Raw genomic sequence first — 12,446 nt, 5'->3', positions numbered from 1 at the left:
ATTCCTTCTGAGACAGGTGCACCAGAAAATAGTCCACAGGAAAGTGTTTCCAAAGCAGGGTTTCTTGGAGATAAAATCGAGAGCAGCAAAGACTTTTTCCTGTAATAGTTTGCTTGTGTGCCAAAGTGACTCTGAAGCAGTTTCCGTTTGTATTTCTGAAGTTCAAATAGGCAGCAGTCCATTGCTGACTGAGTAGAAGGACCTGCTATTTATCTGCTTTGATATTTGAAAGACCTCTGACTAAAGCGCTTCACGATCAGGCCCAACAGCTTTCCAGCCAATGAGAGGCTAGATAGGGTGTATCTAGGAATATCGTACTTGACTTCACTGCTCCTTAGTGACGTTATTATTAAGTATGTGTCAGGGTTCCCATTATAGAAAGCTAATTACAGAGTTAATTATTCCACAGCAAAACTGCATCTGTGTTGAAACGTAGAACATGAGGTGTCAGCGCAGGACTTAATTTCTGTCATGTAAAATATTGCATAACTCAGATGAGTACAATTATCTCTATGATGAAAGCTAGAATTGCATTTAAGGTGGGGCTTACATGCTTTTTGCTCTTCCCTAGATGAAAAACATCTGATTTTAAAACAAACAAAAAAACCCAAACCCCAAAATAAAAACTAACAGGTACTTACTGTAGTTCTTTAACCATGACTCCTGGTTTTGATCAATGTAAAAGTATAATCATGGAATTAGGTACAGTAGGCTAAAATGCTGTAATCAACATCAAAGCTTTACTTAAACAGATGCATAATTTATAAGGACATCAAAACAAGTAGCTGGCATCATTTCATAGCTTTTTCATTTGAGTCTCAAAGGAAAGGCCACTGACAGGAAATAACCGCTCTGTGACTTCCTATTAGCAGGTGAGTGTATTCTGTTACAATAACTTCTTCTAGTGGACACTAGCATGGGAGAAAAGCTCTCCAACAAAATAACGAGGCACTAATTATTCATTCATATTATAGTGCTTGCCTATTCTCTAAGTGGACAACACTGACAGGATGGATTAGTGGATATGGATACCTCCTACAATATATAACTTGGACTTCTCAGAGGACTATGAGCCAGGTCTCCTGAGCTGTAATTTTGCCAGTGGACTAGTTTGCCTTGGGCATGGAGTTTAACCTCTCTTATTCTTTCATTTTCCCATCCCTGACTGGAGTTGATAATATGTAGCTACGCTTGGGTCTTGTGGCGATTAATTAGTTTGTGTTAGTTCAGCTCTTTGATATACATGGCCAGATCCTCAGCTGGTTTTAGATTAGTGTATCCACGGAAGGCAGTGGAACTATGCCAATGCACACCACCTAAGGATCTGGCCCATAAAGTGCTGTCTAAAAGCAATCTGTAATAATTGTTGAGTTGTCAGCTTTATATATGTGTGAACGATCAAATGCATTCCTTGATTTTATATTTATTTTTTAAATTTAGTTACAGCCAAAGGTGTTTATAAAGTATTTAAGGATAAAATCCATAATAAAATGATTTTGTCTTAACTGGCTTATAAGGGAAAAAACTCTCTCAGCCTACCACTTTAACAGACCAAGGAGGGGCTGGAAATAGTGCTTTGTAAAGTGAGCAGAGCATTGAAAATGGGTATTACGTACCTATGTGTTAAGTCTGTAGGGGGCACTGGCCAAATAATTTTGAGTCCAGCAGCAGGAACCACAGGGTGACCTAAAACCTCCTTGATGGAGATACAATGTTTAACACATGTATACTGCTCTTGAAGTTCTAAGCATTTTTTGAACATACTCTAATTCTCACAACAGGCCTATGAGGTAGATGAGACTTACTGTCCCTATTCTACAGATGTGGAAGGTGAGGCAGGGACATTAAAAAGCCTCAGAGGGGGGGGGTGTGTCAAAGCTAAGGCTAGAGGTCAGATGTAGGAGCCAGATTGCTGCTTCCCAGTCTTGTACATCGAGCATTAAACGACACCGGTTCTAATTTCAAGCACGATACTACTTTCTCAGAAATGGATTTTCTGAATAGAGGCCTAGATATGGAGCCTGCATTAATAAGCTTGGATCTTGGTTTCTTTACTGCTTCTCTGCTTATACAATAGATCTTTAGATCTTGAGTTTTATTTTATCACCAAAAAAGTCAAAAATTTACAGACTTTGAAATAGAACAATCTTTTTCTTTTTCAAAAATATCAACATTTTTCTTGACAATATCAACAATGGTATTAAAAGGCTATTTCTGGGGGGGGGAATGGTTATTCAAAAAATTTCAGCCAACCTAGTAGATACCCAACTCTGACTTATCATGCCCAGTGCCCTGATAACATAATATCTACTGGAATTGTCCTAAAGGTAAGTGTTACAATCTTGTGATTTTGGAGAGTCAGCTGTTGAGGTCATGCATAAAACTACACTCTGGTGATCAGAATATGACTTGTGTGGGACATACATTTTTCTCAAGTTTTTCTGGGAGTAATTTATCACATGCCATTTTGTGTAGCCATTACATCCAAAACATCTTAAATATTTGAATGCTTTTTCTAGATTATTACCACCTAAAGAAGATGACATCACACTGTATGTGTGTAAAACAGATGTTACCACACCAACTATACTTACGTACTGTCCAATGATAGGATAATTATTGTTAGTTGAACCTTGTGGGAATGAAAGGAATAAAGGAAAAGCAAAAAGTGGGAGGAGAGAGACTAGGTGTTGTTCAGTGCATGCATACAAATAGCTGAACTGGAACTGAACCATAGATAGCATCCTAAGAGATGTAATAATTAATTACATGAACTCTGTGTGTCTTTTTTTCCCCCTTCTTCTTCTCTCATTAACACACCTAAAAACAAAAATGCTACCAAAAAATGGTAATGGAAATGGGATTCTCAGAATTCCCAAGGCCAGACCCATTCCGACAGTGGTGGGATGATCCCTTTGTGCCCTGGACAAAATATTCAATACCTTTGAGATCTTTCTAGTCTAATCTATTTTAGGCATTTTATGAGGCACCTGTCACCTTGGTATTTAAGTGTGGAGAGCAAAGGTCCTCGTAAAGGGAGATATGTTAGAAGACATCCCATCTTACTGCTTCAGAACAGAAGACCAAAGGATTCTGGTGATGGTCGGCACAGATAACACTTAAAGGTAGGAAAGTAACTACAGTATACATTTTGAGAATATGTTGATTGAACAATTCACATTCTGCTGTTGAAAATAAAATGAGGGAGAACCTGCACGGCAATATTGAGTGGTGTTATGAGAATTAGCAGCAATGTATACAGTCAGACTAGTACTGCATGACTAATTAACTGAAATTTTCTGTGATAAAATAAGACTGTTTTACTCATAGATCAGAACGTTACAGTACATAATGGCACGGGCTGTGCCGGTCATGTCGTGATGGCACAGGCTAAACAACTACCACAAAACACTGTGGACTTTGTGCTGGTGCTGGAACCTGAAGTAACAGCATTTCGCAGCAACGGCAAGCTAGTTCGGCTTTGGCACTGGATCTGTTAGTGCTCCCGTAATCTGTATGAACCTGTTGGACCCAAAGCTGGGTATACTATTTGTGACTAAGTGTGCTTCTGTTTGATCCTGAACCCAGTGCATCCACATTGGTTGGCTACTTGGCCCTATTTGCTCTCTAGAATGAGACACCTAATTGAGTCCTGCTTTATCTGTGGTTTCTCAAAGTGGCAAATATGGGCTCCTTCTTCCATGACCTTACACAGGTTTCCTGTATTGCATGTGATGGTTCACACTGGCAAGCCAGTCTGCTAGTAGCAAACCCTTGTACGTTGAATGGGAACAAAAGAATTAATCAGCATTGGGTACCCTGGAGTCAACAAAGAAACATTTCCATGACATTCCTGGTCCTTTAGTGGTACCAGATAGCAGCACACAGTGTACTGTGCTGGAATCTGAATCTGATATTTTATCATCCATGGCATCTGTCACAAAACTTTGAAATTGCCTTGATTTTTGCAGACTGTACCACAGAATATAATACTTAACATCTGATATCATTATGGGGAGAAGAAAGATATGGTATCTGAGTCACAACTAATTATTAGTGTTGTGTATAGCGTTCGGAAAGTGAGAGAAAAGTAGAAAAGATTAACCAGAAAATGGAAGGAGGGTGGTCCTGGGGATTTTTATTTGTAGCAGCTTAAATATATCAGAATAGAGGGAGAGGAGTCCTCACTGGTTCTGTTACTTGTATGTTATCGTGGGTGCTGACATCATTTGGTGAAGTGCCATTGCATCGTCTTGTGTGACAGAACATGCCATGGGAATGAGAATGAGGACAAAGGAATACATGTATCTGAAAGGAGTCTATGTCCCCCAAAAGGCCCATTGTCATAAGCAAAAGTGTGTGAAAGCTTCCAGGCATACAGAGTCTGAAGTTGTGTAAGGGAACAACTCTTCTGGTCCCAACAACCCTCTTCTCCAGGGATATCTAGGAAGGAAAGGGACAGGGCCATTCTAAGGGGAACTTTGTTGCTCACATTACCTTTTACCTGCTGTGTATAACGTCATAATTCCAAGAAACTACCTTTATCTAGGAATGATTCTATATCACAGACACAAATTGGCTGGCGCAATGAAATTATCCCTATAAGTACTGACTTCCAATCAAGGCACTTACTGAAATATATCTCAGTACAGCAGCTCAAAGAGCTTAAAGGTATTATTATTTAGCCAACTCTTCTTCAATGTTAATTTAAATGATGATGATCTTGTATGTTTAATTTATTTGCACAAGCAACCTTTGTGGTCATTTCAGTTGTTGCATGACAAGCATGCTGAAACCACAAGGGAGGCTACAGATCTGAGGGTATTGCAGGAAAATATTCTTCTATATGTCCATCTGATTGAGGAGCAGCATTTAAGAGATGTCTTTAGTTTAGTTTGTTTTAGGTGAGTTATATACCACTGTGCCAGAGTAATCTGTTTTGTTTATAAAATGAAAGGGTATCCTAAATCTGTCATCACACAACAAAACATTTTGAGCCAGATTGTTGTGACTGACTTTTGTATAGTCTGTGGGGAGAGGAGGAAGAGGCAAGCAATCTGTGTGTGTGTGTGTTTACACATAAATACACCTCATGCACTGAAAAGCTTGGACAGGTATTGAGCGTAGTCCAGACTGTTTTACAGCTTATCCAGCCCTTTATATACAGGTGATCTTAATAGGTTTGTAGAAAGTTGATAACTTCCCAGTAAACATTGGGTAACTTGTTCATATACAGAATTGCAAGGTACCACATGATTGAGACTCGGGTGTACAGTTGTGCCTGTGCATCTATATAAAGAGATAAAATTAAACTTATTCAATTGACTGTTAGTAACCCATTATGGTTCTGCTTCAAACATGGCTATGTGCACAAAAAGGCTTTTCTGAAACTACAGCTCTGCTGCTGGGGTTACTAGTACACACCTGTCACCAGCAATTTTACCATTTGTCATCTAGCTCTAATCTGTGTGATCTAATCTAAGAAGTGTATAATAGTGGGTGCATCAGTGGGACTTTTCCACCACTAGAGCAACAGTGGGAGCATTTTAGAAAACCCTCAGTATAGACAAGGACTTATTTATTGAATCATAAATCATTGAATTAAATCTTAAGCATTCACTCACCTGAGCCAAAAGAGGCCCTATTCTCCATCATCTGGCACTTTGTGTAGTCCTTTATACCAATGCAAAGTAGGCCTAAAGTGCTAGCCAACAGATTTGGTAATGTTCTATTCCCACTTTACACTGACATAAATAAATGTACAAGGTGCAGGGCAGAGGTGAGCCAGGAATTTTATTCATAGGTGTCAAGCATCCTATTTTCTAAATAATCTCTTCAATCTGTAAACAGTAAAGCATATGCTATTATAGGATAGAGTACCTGAAAGTTTACCAGTAAAGCTGTATGGAGTTTGTATTTCAAATCTGAAAAACAATGAAGCAAAATTATTTTAAGTGTATTTGTTATAACTTTTATCCAAATGTTTTGAGTGAGGAAAAGGGAAAGAATCCTCGTATTTTGGTGTTTCAAGTAGAGCTGGTTGGAAAATTGGGGGGGGGGAGGTTTCCTGCATAAAAATTAGACTTTTCTGCCAAAAAATCAGAAACCAAAACTTTTAGCTAAAAAACAAAAATTTTGATTCAGACATGGTGACCTAGTGTCTCCCAGTCTCTCAGTGTAGACTACATATCCCATGATGCAGTATGGTTCTCTCCACTTCCCAAGCCACTACGGTGCCTCATAGAAGTCCTATGGCTGTGGTGAATCATGTGAATTGTAGTCCAGCTCAAGAGTCTGGTCTGTAGAGGGGCAAGAGTCACCCAAACTACAACTCCTCTGAGTTATTGTGGCAACAATTCAGAATAAAATTTTTCACCTTTTTGCTATAAAGTTTCAGTTTTCTAGTTTTCCTTTTTCTGACAAAAAGTCAAACATTTCCACTGAAGTTTTGATGGAAAATGTTTGACTAGCCCTAGTTTTGAGACCATTATTAATTAAGACCAAGATTTTAAAAACACTGGTGCCTGAAATACATAATTAAGTTTCTAAAGAAGTCCCTGATTTTCAAAAGAGCTGAGATTAAACATGAATTTAGGCACCTCTTGTGGAAAATCTTGGCTTAAGTTTATAGGAGTATGAGCTCAGCTCACACAACTTTGTTCTGATTTTCAACTCTTTTTTGCATTTCCATACGTTAAGCTCAGGCTTTTTAACACTTAGCTACATTTACGCAAAATAAAACTTAATGTTGCATTAAGAACAGGGCAGTCAGGTTTTGCAATCTGTTGCTGTCCTCTTGGAGTGTAGGGGTCTTCTGACTGAGGAAGCAGTCTCCTGTGGATGGGAGTAATTTCATTCCTAATACAGTTGGTTCACAAGTATGTCTGGATATATTCCCTTCTGTGAGGGCGTCTGGCCAGACTGCCAAAGATTTGTTTTAAATGAACAGACTTTTTTCTCTTCAGAACTGAAATGGTTTGTTTTGGTTGTCCTGAATACATGATAAATGTTGTTGTACGTGTGGTGGGGGGCAAATAGCATATAGATACTTGTATAGTAATCCGCTTTGATGTAGGGATTCTCTGGGAGAAGTTCAAAAGCATTAAAGTCCCATTGATGAGACTTGCACTCCCAAATCCTGTAAGCATTTTTGAAAATCTCTGCCTTTTTATGTCTATTTGTACAGTGCCTGGAATGTTTTGTGCTGCCACAAATAAATGTTATATACAGTACTATAAATAACTGTAATGAGCATACTAAGTATACAAACATTTTTGTATTGCAAGCAAAAAGTTACTTATCTATTTGTTGCATTTAAGATTCTTACTTTAATAGATAATTACTGTATGCACCACTTATGTCACATGATAGTGTACATGATGAACAGTACATGAATATATACACCCTATTGAGTAGGACCTTGCGTCCTAATTAAAAGGGGCGAACTCAACAAATGATTTTATTATACTCATTGGTACAACCCATGAAACAGAATGGGTGAATGTGTAAGAACAAGGTGCTAACGCAGAAAGACATAATACTTTTTTACAAAATACATGAAAGTTTGAAGCTATGCATTCTGCAGAGAACAACATTCATATAGTGCAGTAAATCAGCACAACAGCCCTTTCCCACAAATAAGAGAAGGTTTGCAAATATAAACAAAACTGTGTAATAGAAATACAGGCAAGCTGTACAGTATAACATATGCAGTGCACATATGTATTGCACACATCATGTATGTACATAGCCAGGGATCACCTTTAAAAATAATGAGGCAAAATAGAAATATGTGTATTTAGACATAGCTTAAAAGACATAACCTAAAACTGTAAATAGACCATTCTAAACCAGTATGAGGATTTGGATTTCTTTAGCTCAATGGAAGTTGTACCTGTGTAAATTAAAGAAGAATTTGGTGCCTGATATTTTTCAGCTAGAAATATCCTAAGGGTAGAGAACGATAATACAAACAGGGTTGTATTATAACCTTTCCACAGAATATTTAAACCAATCCAAATTGTAAAACAGGGATCTCACACTCCACAGGCGAAATTCTGGTCCCACTATAGTCAAAGATAAATATCCCACTAATTTTAGTGGAGCCAGGAGATCACCCTCTCCGCTGGGTTAAAAACATCTACCATTCTCTGTTAATTTCAGTAGGGATTTTAGGGTAACTTCTATAGACCCTATCTAGTTTCTATTGGATTCATTCTTATTCCCTGATTTTCCATAAGGGGGTATACAGTCACATTATTAGAAATCTTGTTTGCATTTTGCGAATGAACAGTGAATAAAACACTGAAACATCCTTCTTTTTACCCCTTCAGGCTCTAGTTCTGCACTAAATTGCACATGAGCAGACCTCTGCATTGAAATCAGTGCGACTTCGTGCAGATGGGGTCTTCCCACACAGGAGTCACTGCAGTTTGAGGGCTATATTAAATACCCATATTAAAAAAAGATCGTATTGTACAGTAAAGATCCAGAACATTGTTATAACCATGTTGTAAATTGTTGTGCTTAGAGGAATCATTGTAGAATACTGTCGCTTTTGAAAACAAACCAGTCTGACCTTTCACCATCTCAAAATAGATATTATTTTACAGTAAAAATATTTCTAGGTAAATATAGAGCAGTGTGTCTACCCTGAAATTTTCATTCTGAAATAAGGGACATTTTTCAAACATTTTGACCTCCCTCTCACTGCTGAGCTAATTCTTCACATTACCCTTCATTTACAATGTATTAATCCCTTCGCTATTGTTGTTCTTTTAAACAAGTACTTTATTATTCTTATTCAGCCTTATTCCCCTATGTCCAGAAAAAAATGGGTTTGCTCCATTTCTTTCCAGCAATCCATCTGTATTTTATATCACAATAGATTAATTTAAGCCCCTTTGTAATATTTGCCATATGAAACATATCCCCCAAATAAACACAAAACCTGTTCCAAATAACTATTAAAAAGAAATTAAACATTCACTTTTACATGGATGCTAAATATTTTTAAAGCAAATTGAAACTTTAAAACACCTAAAAAGATAAAGGTGTGATTTCTCCCCCCGTCCCCCCCATGATAAAACTTCATAATACATTGTCTGTCTGTGTTGCAGTATTAGCTATGATAGAGTTCATAGATTTAACCATAGTCTATGAATTTAAGGATGGCTACTATAGTTAAGGTATGAAATACAAATAAAGTTTCCTCTGACCTACTTGTAGTTCAATGTGAACGCTGAAGTCCGTTCACAACGACTGACTTGCTGAGCTAAAAGACCAAGAAGCAGCTAGACATACTGACTTTTGGAATATGAGCTTTCAGTTTTCCTTTGCATATGATGAGTTTTGTAAGATGTATGATGTGAAGGCGCGGAGAACCTGTAGTTTCTGGCTTTCTCATTACAACGGCAGAAGCAACAGAATATTGCTCCCCCGGAGATGAGACAGAATGCAGATACCCAGCCTATGTAGAGGGCCTCCCCAAGTTCTCGTTTTTGTGCTACATTGACAACTGGATTGTAGAAGTCTCTGATGATGGTATTGGCAACCCAACACACTGGGATGAACACAACAATACCAGATAGGATGAAGAGGACTCCAGCTGCCAGCAGAATGTGACCCTTGGTTTGCTTGTTGTTCCCAGTGCACTGTGTGCACTTCATGCCCATAATGGCTATTATGAAAGCAAGAAATGAGAGTGCTGAAGCAGAACACATCAGTCCTCTGGATGCCTGTAGATCAGGTGAGAGTGCCAAGAGGGAGTCGTAGACTTTGCACTGCATCCTGATGTTGGCTTGTCTGATGCAGTGCATCCATAGTCCTTCCCAAATGGTCTCAAATACTATAATGTTGTTTTCAATGAAGGCAGTTACTCTCCATTGAGGCATGCCAGTGATTGCAAAAGTCCCAACTAAGCCAATGCCTCCAACTACCAGTCCAACAATCTGAAGTGCACTACTGGCCATATTTCCGTCTGAGACAAGGCAAGACAACAAGTTCCTAAAGCAGTTTTGTTTGAAGAGATGCTCCTCCAAAATAGATCTTGATTGTGCCAAGAAGCTTTTAAATAGGCAGTCTCTGCTACTTCAGACCAGCTTAAATCTGGTGTATGCTGGCTAGTACTCAGCTGCATTTCATTGTCTTTAAAATTCCACTGACTCAAACAGGTAAACTGACCGATCAGGTGTAACAGCTTTCAAAACCAATAAAAGACTAGACAGGGCTGGGTTTGTCTAAACCAGCAAAAGGCACTGAGGATAAATATGCTCTGCTTTCCTTCTAGAAAACCCCCAAACCTCAGGTTTAACCCTCACTTATTGTATAAACGTTTTTTTACATGTGTCAGGGAAATAAGCCGGTCTTTGTAATGAGAGGACACACAATATTTTTACATGCATGGCTGCAGCTACTTGTGCTGCAGATTCTATCTGCTTCAGAAATCTGCTTAGCCAAAGTGCAAGAAAGAAAGCTGAGATACATTGACTGCTACAGGGTTGCTGTAGGTTACTTGGGAGACGGTGCTTTTTTTTGTATTAATGTTTCTGAAGCTTCGAGGAAAATACTGCTATGATGGGATCAAGGAATAAACTAAATCAAAAAGAAAACCTGACACCATGAACTAAAACAGATGTCTTAGCAGAGGATAACCAGAACTGTAAAAGACAATTTAAAGTGTATAATAGAACAATAAAAGGCCCCATTCCTAGGAATACTTATATACTTGCGTAGTTTTATACATGTGGATAGTCCCATTGAGTTGAACATGTGTACTCAAGTATGTACAGGTATTCATGTACTTAAATGGTTACAGGATAAGAGGTATAGAGTGGAGTTTTTAGGTAATGCAGAAAAATAGTTCCCCACCTGAAGCTGAACTAAGAGACTATCCCTAATTTAGCCCCATAGAGAATTTCAGCTTTGAAAGTAAAACCATTTCTGAGCTATCCATATCCAAAAGAAAAATTTTCTAATAACTGGAAAGAAACATAATTTGAAGTTCATAATTGAAAAAGAACTACTAAATAGATCTTGATAAGATTTCCCCCTCCCCCCCACCGCACCTCCCCAAAAAATTACCTTTGAGCAGAAAACAATCCTAGAAAATCTCAGGATGAAAGGAATTTTTTTTGGGGGGGGAGTCAGAAGCAACAGAAAGCATCAGTGGAAAATCCAGAGGAAACTCCCGTGAATACAATGGGATTTCTCTTGATTTATACCAGTGAAAAAATAATTTGGCCTTCTGTCTATCTTTAACACGGGCAGTGAAGCTGCCCCATATGTTGAGGAAGTGATTGCCATATAATATCTCCAAAGACAGGTTAATGATACTGCTCACTGGAGATTAATATTCTCTCATTCACCTCTTATTTTTTTTCTCACCCTTGGTTCCTTTTTTCTTCTTTAAAACATACTATAGAAATTAAATGGAAAAAATTACAATAATGCAATACTAGGTCTGAAAAACTAATTATTCAAAAACCCAAGACATTCAAAAGTCAAGGATCCTACAGGAATGTTAACTTGACAATATTGCATACAGATTGTATTTTATATTCCTGTGTGTGAGAGAGAGAGAGAGAAATTCCTTGCTGCTATACAAGTCTTTGCCTCGTTTTTGTTCAGTGTGGTTTTCTATATTCTTAAGTGGCTTGTGGCTCATCACCTACAGTGTTCTGTGCTGCCAAGGACACCTGCTCCCAAATAATGTTAGAGAGACAAGGTGGGTGAGGTAATATATTTTATTGGACCAACTTCTGTTGGAGCCATACAAAGCTCTTCATCAGGTCTGGGAAAGATGCTCCCAGCGTCACAGCAAAATGCATACACCAAATAGAGTTTATCTTTTTTATCTGCTGAAAGGCCTACCATATCTCACCCTTATCCAACCTCTCATTCCTTGAGTGCTGATTTGTTTCTAAGTTCTATATTTAGTTATTCCCTTTCCCTTATGTTCTGAAATCACAGCTGTTACCTCTGCACTTACCTAACCCAATGGCGTTGGGTACCTTTCTCTGAAAAGCCCAGTTATCCTGGTGGTGTCCCTTTTTTGCTTGCAGTTCCCAATGCCTTTTTTTTTTTTTTGAGTCTGAGAGCTATTTAATCAAGCCTACTCAAATGAAACTTGCTGCAGTACTTTGCAGACATCTGCTTCACAGCAAGGCTATGCTGTACCCACAATACTCCGCTTTCCCTGCTTTTTCTCTGGCATTAGATATGTTTACAATTTTAACCTCTGTTTTTAAATATCCACCACTGCTAGTTGAACCCATTTCTGCTATCTCTGATAGCAAAACATAGGCATAATCTAGTATTCTTCATTAATTAAGGTTGTCTTTGACTACCTCAGTCCTTTTCACTTGGTCAGGCACCCTTCTCTCTCCCTAAGGGTCTTTGATTCTCTGGTATGGTACCATGAGTGCAAGAGACAGGATAGTGCCCTC

General features: G+C 38.3%; 1 protein-coding gene across 1 annotated transcript; it reads right to left on the bottom strand.

The window, feature by feature from the left end:
* Positions 1–7,442: 7,442 nt before the first annotated feature.
* Positions 7,443–10,080, bottom strand: LOC311512998 (claudin-8-like). Its single transcript, XM_084614523.1, has one exon. It carries the CDS (start codon positions 9,969–9,971, stop codon positions 9,294–9,296), a length of 678 nt encoding a protein of 225 aa, XP_084470649.1. The 5' UTR covers positions 9,972–10,080; the 3' UTR covers positions 7,443–9,293.
* Between the last annotated feature and the right edge of the window lie 2,366 nt (positions 10,081–12,446).

The sequence above is a fragment of the Lepidochelys olivacea genome, assembly GCF_965140295.1.
Source record: "Lepidochelys olivacea isolate rLepOli2 genome assembly, chromosome: 1".
NCBI lineage: Eukaryota > Metazoa > Chordata > Testudines > Cheloniidae > Lepidochelys > Lepidochelys olivacea.
The sequence above is the reverse complement of the archived record's forward strand: the minus strand, read 5'-3'. Positions and strand labels throughout refer to the sequence as shown.

Bases quoted from the DNA above. Each gene is read 5' to 3' on its own strand.
- LOC311512998 (XM_084614523.1), bottom strand. From the start codon at position 9,971: ATGGCCAGTAGTGCACTTCAGATTGTTGGACTGGTAGTTGGAGGCATT.